This window comes from Cornus florida, unplaced genomic scaffold (genome assembly GCF_030987335.1).
Source record: "Cornus florida cultivar Cherokee Brave unplaced genomic scaffold, ASM3098733v1 CherokeeBrave_3.0.0_Hap2_Chr09, whole genome shotgun sequence".
Classification (NCBI taxonomy): domain Eukaryota; kingdom Viridiplantae; phylum Streptophyta; class Magnoliopsida; order Cornales; family Cornaceae; genus Cornus; species Cornus florida.
This window is the reverse complement of record NW_026775579.1, coordinates 43396957-43409058: the sequence shown is the minus strand read 5'-3', so window position 1 is coordinate 43409058 and position 12102 is coordinate 43396957. Positions and strand designations below refer to the sequence as shown.

General features: G+C 35.5%; 1 protein-coding gene across 5 annotated transcripts; it reads right to left on the bottom strand.

Moving 5' to 3' along the window:
* Positions 1 to 306: 306 nt before the first annotated feature.
* LOC132273764 (pentatricopeptide repeat-containing protein At4g21300-like) lies at positions 307 to 10151 on the bottom strand. 5 transcript variants are annotated; one of them, XM_059774823.1, is made up of 6 exons: positions 9908 to 10151; positions 8201 to 8583; positions 5851 to 8000; positions 4917 to 5759; positions 4236 to 4348; positions 307 to 963 (listed from the first exon to the last, which is right to left on the bottom strand). In XM_059774823.1, exons 2-3 carry the CDS (start codon positions 8240 to 8242, stop codon positions 5922 to 5924), a joined length of 2121 nt encoding a protein of 706 aa, XP_059630806.1. In that variant the 5' UTR covers positions 8243 to 8583; positions 9908 to 10151; the 3' UTR covers positions 307 to 963; positions 4236 to 4348; positions 4917 to 5759; positions 5851 to 5921. The 5 variants fall into 5 exon arrangements, with proteins under 5 accessions (XP_059630806.1, XP_059630804.1, XP_059630807.1 ...); XM_059774821.1 differs by having other exon boundaries at positions 5851 to 8583; XM_059774824.1 differs by lacking the exon at positions 8201 to 8583.
* Positions 10152 to 12102: the final 1951 nt, after the last annotated feature.

Genomic DNA, 12102 nt, shown 5'->3' with positions numbered 1-12102 from the left:
TTTCTATTAGTATTTTTCAGCTCATGAGCCATGTAAAAACACAAGCCACCAAAAAAGCTTTCAACAAGTTCAAAACTCTGCAGAAGCCAGTTATGTAGAAGAAAAGTAAGACGCTACTTGTCAAGGATAATGCAGGATAGAAAGACTAATCACAACAAACATGACTTGAGATAACAATAACAAAGTGAACCACTTACAGTACATGTATTACAGACAATTGATCAAAGAAAAACTTCATTATTGTCTATTCCTCTTTGGACAATTTGAAAAAAATTAAATTATCTCAGATTTCTGTAACCAAAACCATAAAGGTAATCTATAGGAAAAAATCATATTCACCAAAGATCGAGTAAAAGCCACAATGATGGACATACAAATACGTTCAAAATTTCACAATTTTGCTGCAATGGAACTTACAGGTGAAACAAAAATGCCTTTGATTGGCTCTCTCTTGTATTCCTCATTGGATCTAGAAACCACATGGTTCCTTTTTTCTTTATCCCTTCATGGTCTTAAAAATGGTGAATCTCATAAATAATAAAAAAAAATTACTTCTACTTTAATCTGATTCTTGTTAAATACAAAAGACAAGATTCAACGAAGTGTCCCATTCAAACTTGGGCCAGAGCACACATCATGGTAAACCATCCAGTTCCACAATTGGTCATGCCGGCAGATTGAAGAAGGTCAAATAACAAGGACTGTTGCTCATTGCTCAACAAAGAAAACCACTCCCTTATACAATCAACAGGAAGAAATCTACTGACAATTGCTGGTAACTCAATATTACTCTTAATGAGGTCTTCAAAATTGACAGGAAGAAGCCCGAGTAAAGCAGTTATGGCAGCAATTCGGATGGAAAGACCCAATTTTCTTGTAGAGTTCTGACATAAAAAAGAAGACAACCAAGATCTCAGGTTTCCAACTCCAATGTCATCATATCCATTAGCATCAACTCCAAGCCTGCAAAGAAAAAACATAATTATGTTTACATTTGGATAACACAAGTTCGCAGAAACCAGAGAATTACAAAAACCTGGCCCAACCACAAGATAGAGCACATGATGGCAAGTGAGAGGAACATGTAAAAATGACAAGGCTAAACAAAAAGAACATAAAAAAATTGTAACCATAGCCTAGACCATTTAAGTGCAGCTAAACTTGCTCGATCTTACTATATTTTCCTCCATCAACTACCACATAGATAATATACGGATCTTACTATATTTTCCTCCATAGGCTCCATCTACTACCACATAGATAATATATATATTTTTTCAATGGACAACCTCTATCAGAGTTGAGCCCCCCACTGTGTTCATTGAAATTGACGGGAATCAACTGAGTAACAAGGACCACAGCATCTCTAGGACAATGGTTTCATTAAATATAAGTCAACATGTCCTTCCTGGCTGCCTCAGGTGCATCTATGTGGTAATTCTTAAAACTAAAAAGAAGATGGGTCAGTGGGATCATCTTCCCATATTACTCCGTATTTATTTATTGGTCTTTATATTAAACACAGACATAGATCTCAACTGAATCTCGCCCACGTAATAATCCAACTCAAGATAATCGTTCCAACTACACTCAATTATGAACAAACTTTTTCTTAAATTCCAAAATTCTATGCTAGAAAACATGGTTGCTAGCCCTCTACAACAGTCCACAACTTTGATCTAAAATTTACCCATCAATCTGATAAGATACAAATCAACCATCCAATACTCCAAAGGCACATAAAAAGTCCATTCATCATAAGCATTTCCTTCCATCTTTATCAAGATGTTATTTATTTTATTTTTTTCTGTGAGTATGTTAAGTCAATTTTTTATGATGCGTGAAGACCTAAACTTCTGCGTAATTCAATTTGCTTTCTTTTTTTCTTTTTTCTTTTTCTTTTTTTATGTTTTCCTTTTTGCCCTTTTATATCACTTTGAAATATGGAACATTGGGTATAAAGCCATGAATCTCAATAATTTACACTAGGCTATAGTTCATTTCTTTTCTAAATAAATATTGCATTTTAAACAAAATCATCAAGGATACAACCAAATAATTCCGGCGTTGCCTGATAAGTGATAAACATGAGGATGGGTATAACTGTATATAAGTCTTAAAGCAGCCAGTTTGTACAAAACTGTTATGACAAACGCAGCGAACCCAAGCAACAATCACGAAACATGGCAAAAAAGTAAACACACCACACACTAAGAACACAAGGATTTATACGTGGTTCGGCAGAGCCTACGTCCACGGTGGAGATCCGGCGAAAGTCTTCATTGTGTAAAATCGGAGATTACAAGTTTCAGCCTCTCACTCTCTATCTGTATGATTTTTAATGTCTCTCTCTACCCACTCCAAACTCTAAACGCCCTCATATATCGGGCTACAAGAGAATACTAATTAGGGTCCACGACCCACAAGCAAAAAAAGGTCAAATTTTTCCTCGGGGCAAGCCCTTGAACCACCAAAGCTTTGATGGGCTTGGGCCCACACAAAGCTCATCCAACAGGTCAAAAGCGGGTTGAAATGTGACCCGGCACCAAATTCGGACCACAACATCACAGAAATTAAGCCAAATGTCAGCGCTCTCTCTAGTTTTCACCTCCAAAAAGCAAACATAGGTGGGACACATACACGGTACTAGATTTCTAATATATTACAAATTTGATAAGCTTGCTAAAATCTTCCCAAATTTTTGATTTTCTTCTATCATTAAGCCATGTAGCAGCTTTGATCTTCTCAAAGATCCAAAGTATTGAGAACAACACCCTGCCCAAACAATTGAAGTCACAAGGAAGATGCTTAGATACCTAATAGAACAACCACCCGAAAGGGACGTTATAGGAAAAGTATAAAAAAAAATTGAAGCAAGATAGATATTTTGTTACTTGGGTGGGTAATCATCCACCCAAACCACCATGAGGGTAATTAGTCTACTAATAATTGGATTTAATTATTCTTTGTCAAAAGCAAGTAATTATGATTCTTAAACCTCACAACCACCCAACTTTCCTAATACATAAGCCCCACTATCGCTCTGCTCAACAAGCAATAATCCTAACTGTTTAGGTCAGTGGCATGGATAGGCCATCCCCAATTGACCTTTGTAAAGACGTAATCTCAATTAAATCGAAAACAATCATGTCCTTTCTCACAACCTTATCAACGATCTTTTTGGCCTTCCGCATGACTTTTTTGGCACCTTTTGCTTGGACCAAATCACTCTTCTATGTTGTTGCATAAGTTGGACTATACATTCTGCTTGGACCAAATCACTCTTCTATGTTGTTGCATAAGTTGGACTATACCGGACATGGCAAAACCTTTCCAAAATGAAGTTCCCATATTTAACTTAGAAATAATTTCCCCACTAGATTCACCAATTAAAACTATGTCACCAGCTAACAACATACCCATGCCTACTAAGCCCATCAATAAATAATGCAAAAGCATAAATACTCAACTCAGATTCTTGATGGAAGCCTACTATTATTAGAAATTTCACTGATTCTCTCCTCCCACAATTCTCAACTAGTTACATCTCCACAACACGTGTTCTTGATTTAAATCAACTATACCTAGTTGATACACACATTCTTACATCGCTAAGGACCACATCCTATGCTTTTCATCAGTAAACAAATACACTGAGCAGGTCCTTTTTCAGTGCGCTCTATATTTTTTTATGAATCACCTTAGTAAATGAATCCCGCATAAGATCAATCACATTTTGTGGGAAAAATCCTAAATAAGACATAATAACAAAGTACATAGAACCATTACCAACCCATCACCAAATGAGTGCCTCTTCACAGTTTCCCTTCTTAAAAATCAATGCACAAATAATTGTTAAATTATGCTTAGGTTCTGAAAACTTTCCCACATTAATAATATAATTTTTTAATTTCAATGAATTAACTTGGAATTGGAAAGAGACAATGCATTAAACGCATATCCCTTTTCTTTTCTTTTTTTTGATAAATACATTAAACTCATATGCCCTTAAAAAGTTGGAATTCCCAAAAATAAAAAATAAAAATATAAAAATAATAATAATTTGTGAAGAAGAGAATAAATTATTTAAGATATATGCCCCAAACTAGAATGCCAAGTTTATATTGCAATAAAGCCATAACAAAATTAATTTGTGAAGGAGGGAATAAATTATTTCAGGACAAACAATATCATTCATTTATTATATTTCAATAAAGCAATAACCAATCTTTTACCTTCCCAGATGACCAAGAAGAATTAAAATAGCAGCTAAATAATTTTCTGGGATGCATGATTCCAACTTTTTTAACAGCGGAAAAACGATGTTGTTGCATGTCCAATCCCAGCTCTGCATGGCAAGAAAGAGAAAAAAGTAGGTAATTGGTCAGAATAATTCTCCTAGAATACGTTGTACAAGAACACAAAATGAAAATAAGAACCAAATTATAGAGTTGCAGTCGCTATTGAAAATAATACTTGTGAAAAGGCCAATTTGTAATATGAGGATTGATCCTATATTAATTCTTCACCTAATGACCCACTATATCTTATATTTTGCCATACATTAAATATATTTTTCCTTGAAGTGAAATAAATCATTTTAATTAACTTTTACAAGTTACAGCTCCCAAGCATTTCATTTTTCACCTTGCTTTCCCTGTGAGACTCAAAATCCAACTCAATGTTTTAAATCCAGGAACACCAAAAAAGTTATAAAATTCCCAGGAAAACTTCGAATTTAAAAATAAAATCCAATTTCGGGAAATTTTCATTGGAAAATAACACCCTGATTACAGGGCCGCCAAATCAAGTCAGAAAAGGCATCATCCAATGCGCATTTACCCAACATAATAACTGCTAATCAGAATGAAACAAGACACAGCATAATGTACACCCAGAAAAGTTGAATTTCGTACCATCTTGCATGCTACCAGCTCAACTAGGGATAGGATATCACTCAAGTGGCACAAAGTCTCACCAAAGACAGAATTTGATTTGAGTAGTGAGCATCCCAGATTTATTTAGACAACAGCATAAGTCGCAGTTCATATAAAGGTCAGAATGGACTTCTTCATGACCGGAATTTTGTCCGGCTTTCTCCTCGATGGAAACAGCTTCAGATTTTGAAGAATTGACTGATTTTATCAGATCTTGATGCATGGCACCGGAAAAGATGAAGTTCTGAAGCTTTTCCAAGAGCAGTGAAACAACATCCATGGAAACTGCACCCTCAGAAAAAAGGGCATTTGGTACAAGAAGGAAATCCAGCCCGGACCTCCGTAAGAGATGGAAGACCACAAGCAGAATCACTCAATAAAGTTGCTCTCTCAAAAAACATAACTAAGATTTCAACACAGTCATCAATAAACTGTATTTTTCAAGACTAAAATACTTAGATCCACAGATATGAGCAAAAACGTGAAGAACAGTCAGCATCAATGAAGAATCAAACTTCTGCATCCTCGAAATGTTGTATGAAGCTTCACATATAAAACCTATGTGGTCAACTGCACATATTGAAACTAATACAATGCCCCCAGCAACCAACTGGTGAGTCGAAGCTGTTTCAGATGACAAGTCTATATCCGTACCATTCAGAAGGATGACGACTTTTGAATTACAAACAACTGATAAATCAGAATCTACATCGCTATATACAAGAACTCTTTGTTCTATAAGAAAATACTCGATGAGTGTAAGCAGACCGTCCAAGTGGCATAATTCTGCAAACATGCTTCTTTTCTCCACATCAGTCATCACTGCATATCGAGAGCATTATAAGTTCAGGTGAAAATTATTAAAGATTAAAAATATTACAAAAATTAACAATCATCCAATAACCGAACAAACCTGCACTAATTTCTTCAGCAAAAGAATCTAAGAAGAGAACAGAATCCTCAATGATCAATTGTCGCTCAGAATCATACCCCAATGGTCTGTGGGTGCATTGGAAGGTAAACTTGTGGAACATATCCCTCTTTTTTCAGCTCAAGAAGAAGATTTTTCAATAATAGATAGATCTGAGAAGACTGTGGGTGACTTGTGTCTGCAGCAACAAACGTATGGGTACAGTTGTCCACCTCAATCCAGCTGTAACCAGGTATCTTTTGTACTCCTCTTTCTTTCATCATGCTTCGTACTTTAAGAACACTCTCCCATTTACCAGCATCAGCATGAACATTTGATAGCAGTATATAGTAGCCAGAATTCTGTGGGTCCAAGTCAAAAAGATGCCTTGATGCCAGTTCCGCAAGCTTGACATTGCCATGGACCCGAGAAGCTCCAAGTAGTGTCCCCCACACACCTGCATCCGGATCAAATGGCATGCTCTTTATGATTTCAAATGCTTCATTTAAACGACCTGCTCGCCCAAACAAATCAACCATACACGCATAATGTTCCATCCGAGCTGCAATATCATATTCTTTGGTCATGCGACGGTAGTAGTGATTTCCTTCATCTACTTGACCTGCATGGCCACAAGCAGATATTACGGCAAGAAAAGTGACATGGTCAGGCTGAAACCCTTCTTCCATCATTTTATGAAATAAGGTCAGAGACTCCTTCAAGCGGCCGTGATTCCCGTAAGCAGAAATGATGCTATTCCACGAAACCTCGGTCTTTTCTTGCATCCTGTCAAACACACGACATGCTAAGTCCAAGTTTCCACATTTAGCGTACATGTCTATTAGTGCACTCTCAGCAAAGAGATCAGAGCTTATCGCACCTCTCATCATAAAACCATGGATCTCTTTCCCATAATTGAGTGCTGGTAAATTTGCACAAGCAGAAAGAGCAGCTGACACGCTGACACAGTCATACTTGGCTCCTTCCATACCCATTTGGCGGAAAAGATCAATGGCCTCTTCTGGTTTTCCATTCTGAGAATAGTTTGTGATCATTGAGTTCCAACAAACAGAGTCTCTATCTGACATCATTCTGAAAATTTGACAAGCAATATCCAATCTTCCACATTTTGCATACATATCTGTCATTGCGCTTGCCACATAACACCTTCCTACAAGCCCATTCTTGAGGATGTAACCATGCAATTCCTTACCCAAATTCAGAGCAGCCAAAGCAGCAAAAGCCGGTAAAGTACTTGCCAGTGTTACTGCATTGGGCGTCATTTGCTCGTGAAGCATCCACCGGAAAATTCCTAAAGCATCAATATTCATCCCATTGAGGACATACCCTGAAATCATTGTGGTGCAAATGACAACATCTGTTGCAGTACTCTGGTTGAAAACGTTGCGAGCCATCTCTACGTTCCTGCACTTGAAGTATATATCAATAAGTGCACTCTTCAAAAACACATCCAAAGTAACGCCATGTCTTACAATATAACCGTGAACCTCCTTACCTTTATTTAAACTTGCGGATTCAGCTATTGATGGAAGAAAACTTGCAAAGGTGATAGAGTCCGGTTTGTTACCAGCAGAGATCATCTCACAAAACAAATCTGAAGCCTGACACATAAGCCCATTTTGGACATACCCGCCAATCATCCCATTCCAAGGCACTAAATCGACCTTTGGCATTGTCTCGAACAACTTACGAGCATCAGACAAGCGACGGCATTTAGAATACATTGCAACCAATGTGTTAGCCACTGGAGAATCCATCTCCAATCCACATATAGTAACAAGCCCATGAAGCTGAGTACCGAAATTAATCAATGCTTCCGACGCACACACAGACAATACAGATGCATATGTTACCGAATTGGGCCTAATTTCAGTGTCTCTCATCTCCCTAAACAACCCAATAACATTATCTGAGTCCCTATTTTTCACATAACCACTAAGCATCACATTCCACAGAACACTATCTCTCTGAGTCAACTTGTCAAACAAGTGGCGTGCGTCATCAATACAACCACTGTCAGCATAAAATTTAATCAGAGCACTACCCACAAACACATCCATCTCAAAACCCATTAACTGAATTGTTCTGTGAATCGATTTTCCCAAATGCACAGCATTCAGAGCACCACAGACCTTAATTACATATGGAAAAGTATATTTATCAGGACAAGTGCCAAAACACAACATCTTAAAGTAAAACAACAATGCAAAATCAAAGCGACCCATCAGAGTAAAGGCTCTAATCATCCAATTCCAAGGCGAAGCATACCACAATTCAATCTGATGAAACATTTTCCTGGCGTCCAAGAAACTGCGGGAAAGAACATACATACCCAAAATCTTTGTGCCCAGAGAACTTGTGAAGCCAATTCCATTGACAATGATCTGGGCGTGAAGTTGTTGGCCTTGTTGAAGCACAAAATGGTCTGGACAGGCTTGCAAGATTGATGCAAGTTTACTTGCTAAAGCCTCCTCGGTGTTAGGGAAAAATCCAAATGGTTTTGTAATGTTTGCATGAACGGAGTTAGGGACCAATGCAGCAATGTATGAACAACTTCTATAGATTGAGTATAGATTTTTGTGATTCATTTTGATTAAAAAAATGCATCTTAATACATTGAAATTTTTTTGGGTTGGGATAGTAGACTTTCTACCCGTCGAAGCAATCATAAATATACTTGTGGAGGAAGCGAGGAACGTGGCAGCTAGCTATGTTCTGCAATAGTCACCAAAGTGTGTTATTTTTCCTCCTATTGTCATTAATATATAGGGAGCGAATATATTGGCACTCCACATTTCAACAGTTGCACTACATTCTTAAAAAAAAAGATAACACTATTATCCTTACTTTTATAAATAAATAATTATTATTTTTAAATACCACAATTACCCTTTCAGATATAGAAATATATCTTTGTCTCTCTCCCCCAATTAAGATTTTAGGTCCATTTGCCGACTCTAAATGTTGCCACCTAAAACTCTCTTTGGGCTCTCTGTTTTATCTTTTTTTCCTTTTTCCTTTTTATTTTTATTTTTCATACATCAATATTCTTTATTAATATGTTTGATTATACTTTGAACATTCTTTATGCGGCATAAAAGCAAACTCAATTCAAAGAATATTCTTATAGGAATTGCCATTCAAATGGGTAATTATGGGTGAAAATTGAAAGAATAGTGCATAAAAAATTGGAAGTGGGGAAATATTTAAAACTAAAACCCTGAGTAATTGTATTGTGGGTTTGCATTTGAGAGCCAAAAAAAAATAGAAAATTTACTTTAGGCCATATCCAAGGAAACCATTATCAAGGGCGGATCCAGTATTTCTCAATGGGGTGGGCTAAATCAAAATATATCAACCAAAATCAACTGTTGTTTAATTCAATTTTAGTTAATTAACAATATTTCTTTAGACAATTGACTGATTAAGGCATAGAAAATCCTATTTGGGTAATTACTAAAAAAAATTACCAATTTATTTCTGAACAATTCACCACTCAGTACCCTCTCTCTTCTTTTGACCAATTTACTAATTCTATTTGAGAATCTACTAGTGGAAGCAGAGTGTGAGGAAGTTCATGGCAAGCCCCTTCCAACGCTATGGAATTCACTCAAAAACATGCTTTTTGTAAGTATTTTAATTTTCATGAAGTAACTTTAGAGCTTTACCCTATATTAAGTACTTTTGCCTGTCCAAGTTCAATTTTTTTTTTTAGTTCTGAAAAGATTTCCATCTTCAAAAAGCTTGGCATGTTGATAAAAATTGTTTCAGACTCAATCTCTGCAGACTCTTGATAGATCAGTTTAGTTACTTTAGTATACATTTGACTTTTAAAAATAGAAAAAACAAAACAAAAAAAAATCACATCAAACATAGAATCGTGAACGGCGGCGACTCGGAAATTACAAGGGCTTCGTTCCATTCCCAATTTCCCAAACTGGTAAATCGTAATGACTAATGAATAATGATCAAAAACCTAACTTTACCAACTACCAAGTCTGTCAGAATTAGAAATCAATTCAGTTTTGAGTCCACTAACCTTAATGATGCACTGAAGGCCTTAGAAATCAATTCAGTAGAGACCGAGAACGGCCTTTGAAATCAAGGCTTCAACTCGTACCAAGGGCGGATCTCGGCGGCGACTCGGAACCCAGAGGCCAGAGGAGTGAGTGGTAGACCAGTGGTCCTGGTGGAGTTGTGGAGATGAGAACAGAGAACTGAGTCGTCTGCGAATTGCAGTTCTCGAATGATATTAGGGCTAGCAGATAGCATTGGTTCATGTATTAGGGCTTGTTTGGCTTGGGCAGTTTGGCTTGGACCTTTATTTTAGTACTGTGGCTTAATTGATTTGGGCTTATTTGGGTGGACTAATGTTAATAATAATTTTTTTTTTGAGTGGGCTGGGCTAAATTTATTAAGTATTAAAAATAATTTAGGGTGGGGTTGGAGCCCAGCCCAGCCCTCCCTTGGATCCGCGATTGAGCATTATCTCCTTAAAAAATTCAATTAAATAAATAAGGGATGAAACCAAAAATCACGAGTGTGGGAACAAAAGAAGGAAGAGAGGGAAGGTTGTGGCAGAGGAGTTCGCATAGATTTTACATACAATACATGAATAGAAAGAAGATTCTGCATATAGGGTAGAGGGGCGAGAGAGGTTTGTGATGGGTTATTGTTAGTAGTTTTTTGACTCTTTACAAAAAGGTAATCAATTATAAAACTAAAAATAAAAAATAAAAAAAAAACGTATTAGAGTAAGTAAAGAAGAAAAAATAAAAATAAAAATTTATAGTGAAAATGATAGTTATGGTATAATAAAATAAATAATGATGCATTAATTAGTTTAGGGATATTTTTGTCATTTACTTAAAAAATAAATAAATAAATTGGAGTGCTACTATAGAAAAGTAGAGTGCGAATATCACCTTCCTTTATATATTTAGGGTAAATTGCAATCGCACACGTGATGTTTTGGTCAATGTCACTTAAATGTGAGTCAACAATTTTTTAACAATGACAGTCCTGTAATTTCAAATATCATATTTATCCTGATTATTTAATTCAATTAATTTATAAAAAATTAATCTTGTTCATATCATTAGGCCTATTTCTCTACTATAATCTCTTAATTTTTTTTTATTTTTTATTTTAGTACCTAGCTGCCGACACTTCCTCTCTTTCTTCCTGATCTCTTTCATTCCCCTCTTTCTTACTATGTTATTTTATTTTTGGGTAAATTGAAAATAACACACAAAAACATAATTAAATAATATTAAGTTAATTGAGTTGAGTTAGGCATAGAAACTTGGAATTAGGTTGGATTCTAAAAAGTACGGACATTTCTGTGCAGTTGTCCGATACTCAGTGACGGATGAGATTTCTATGAGAGATAGCAGGTTTGAGCAACAATTGTATAGTGGGCAGGGACGGAGGCATATTGAAGTCAGTGCGGGTAATTGCCCCCACTGATTTTTTTTTTTTTTTTTTGTTTTTTTACTGTTATATATCACTAAATTTTCTTATTTTTAATTATATAGCTATAAAATTTTCACTTTGCCCCTCTAAAATAACAAAAATATTATTCTAAATTCACTTTTGCCTTTCTCCCACAACTTCTTAGATCCGTCCATCATGGTGAGATATCATTAGAAATTGAGTGAGGACATATTTAAAAATTTTACAAAACAGGAAGGATATTTTTTAAAAATTTACGACATTTATAGGTAATTTTGTAAGTAAAAAAATTCAATGGGGGCAGCTGCCCCCACTAGGCCCTTCATGGGTCCGTGCCTGCAGGCACTCTTATACACGTGTCAATACTTCATGACCGTGTTTAATTTAAAAATAATTTTTGTTATTTCGAAAACTTGGCTGACACATATTGGACACTTGATTGACATATTTCAAATACTTGATCAATGCATTCCAAATACTTGACCAATACATCATACACTCTTCATTTTATAGTAAAACAAACCCATGACCAAAAAAAAAAATAAATAAATAAAATAAAATAAAACATTAAGAACATATATCAAACTCATGTAATTTTAATATATTGATTATAAATTAATTAAGTTCTATACTAATAAAAAAAATAATTAATTTTTTTACTTAATAAATATTTAAATAAATAATTATATTTATATTACTTGGTGGGTGATAGATTGATTTTCATGTTTGATTTTTTTTTTTTTTTTTTTCATAATTATGGTTGTATAAAAAGAAAAGAAA

Excerpts from the sequence above, each read along its gene's own strand:
- LOC132273764 (XM_059774821.1), bottom strand. The coding sequence starts at position 8,537 with ATGATTGCTTCGACGGGTAGAAAGTCTACTATCCCAACCCAAAAAAAT.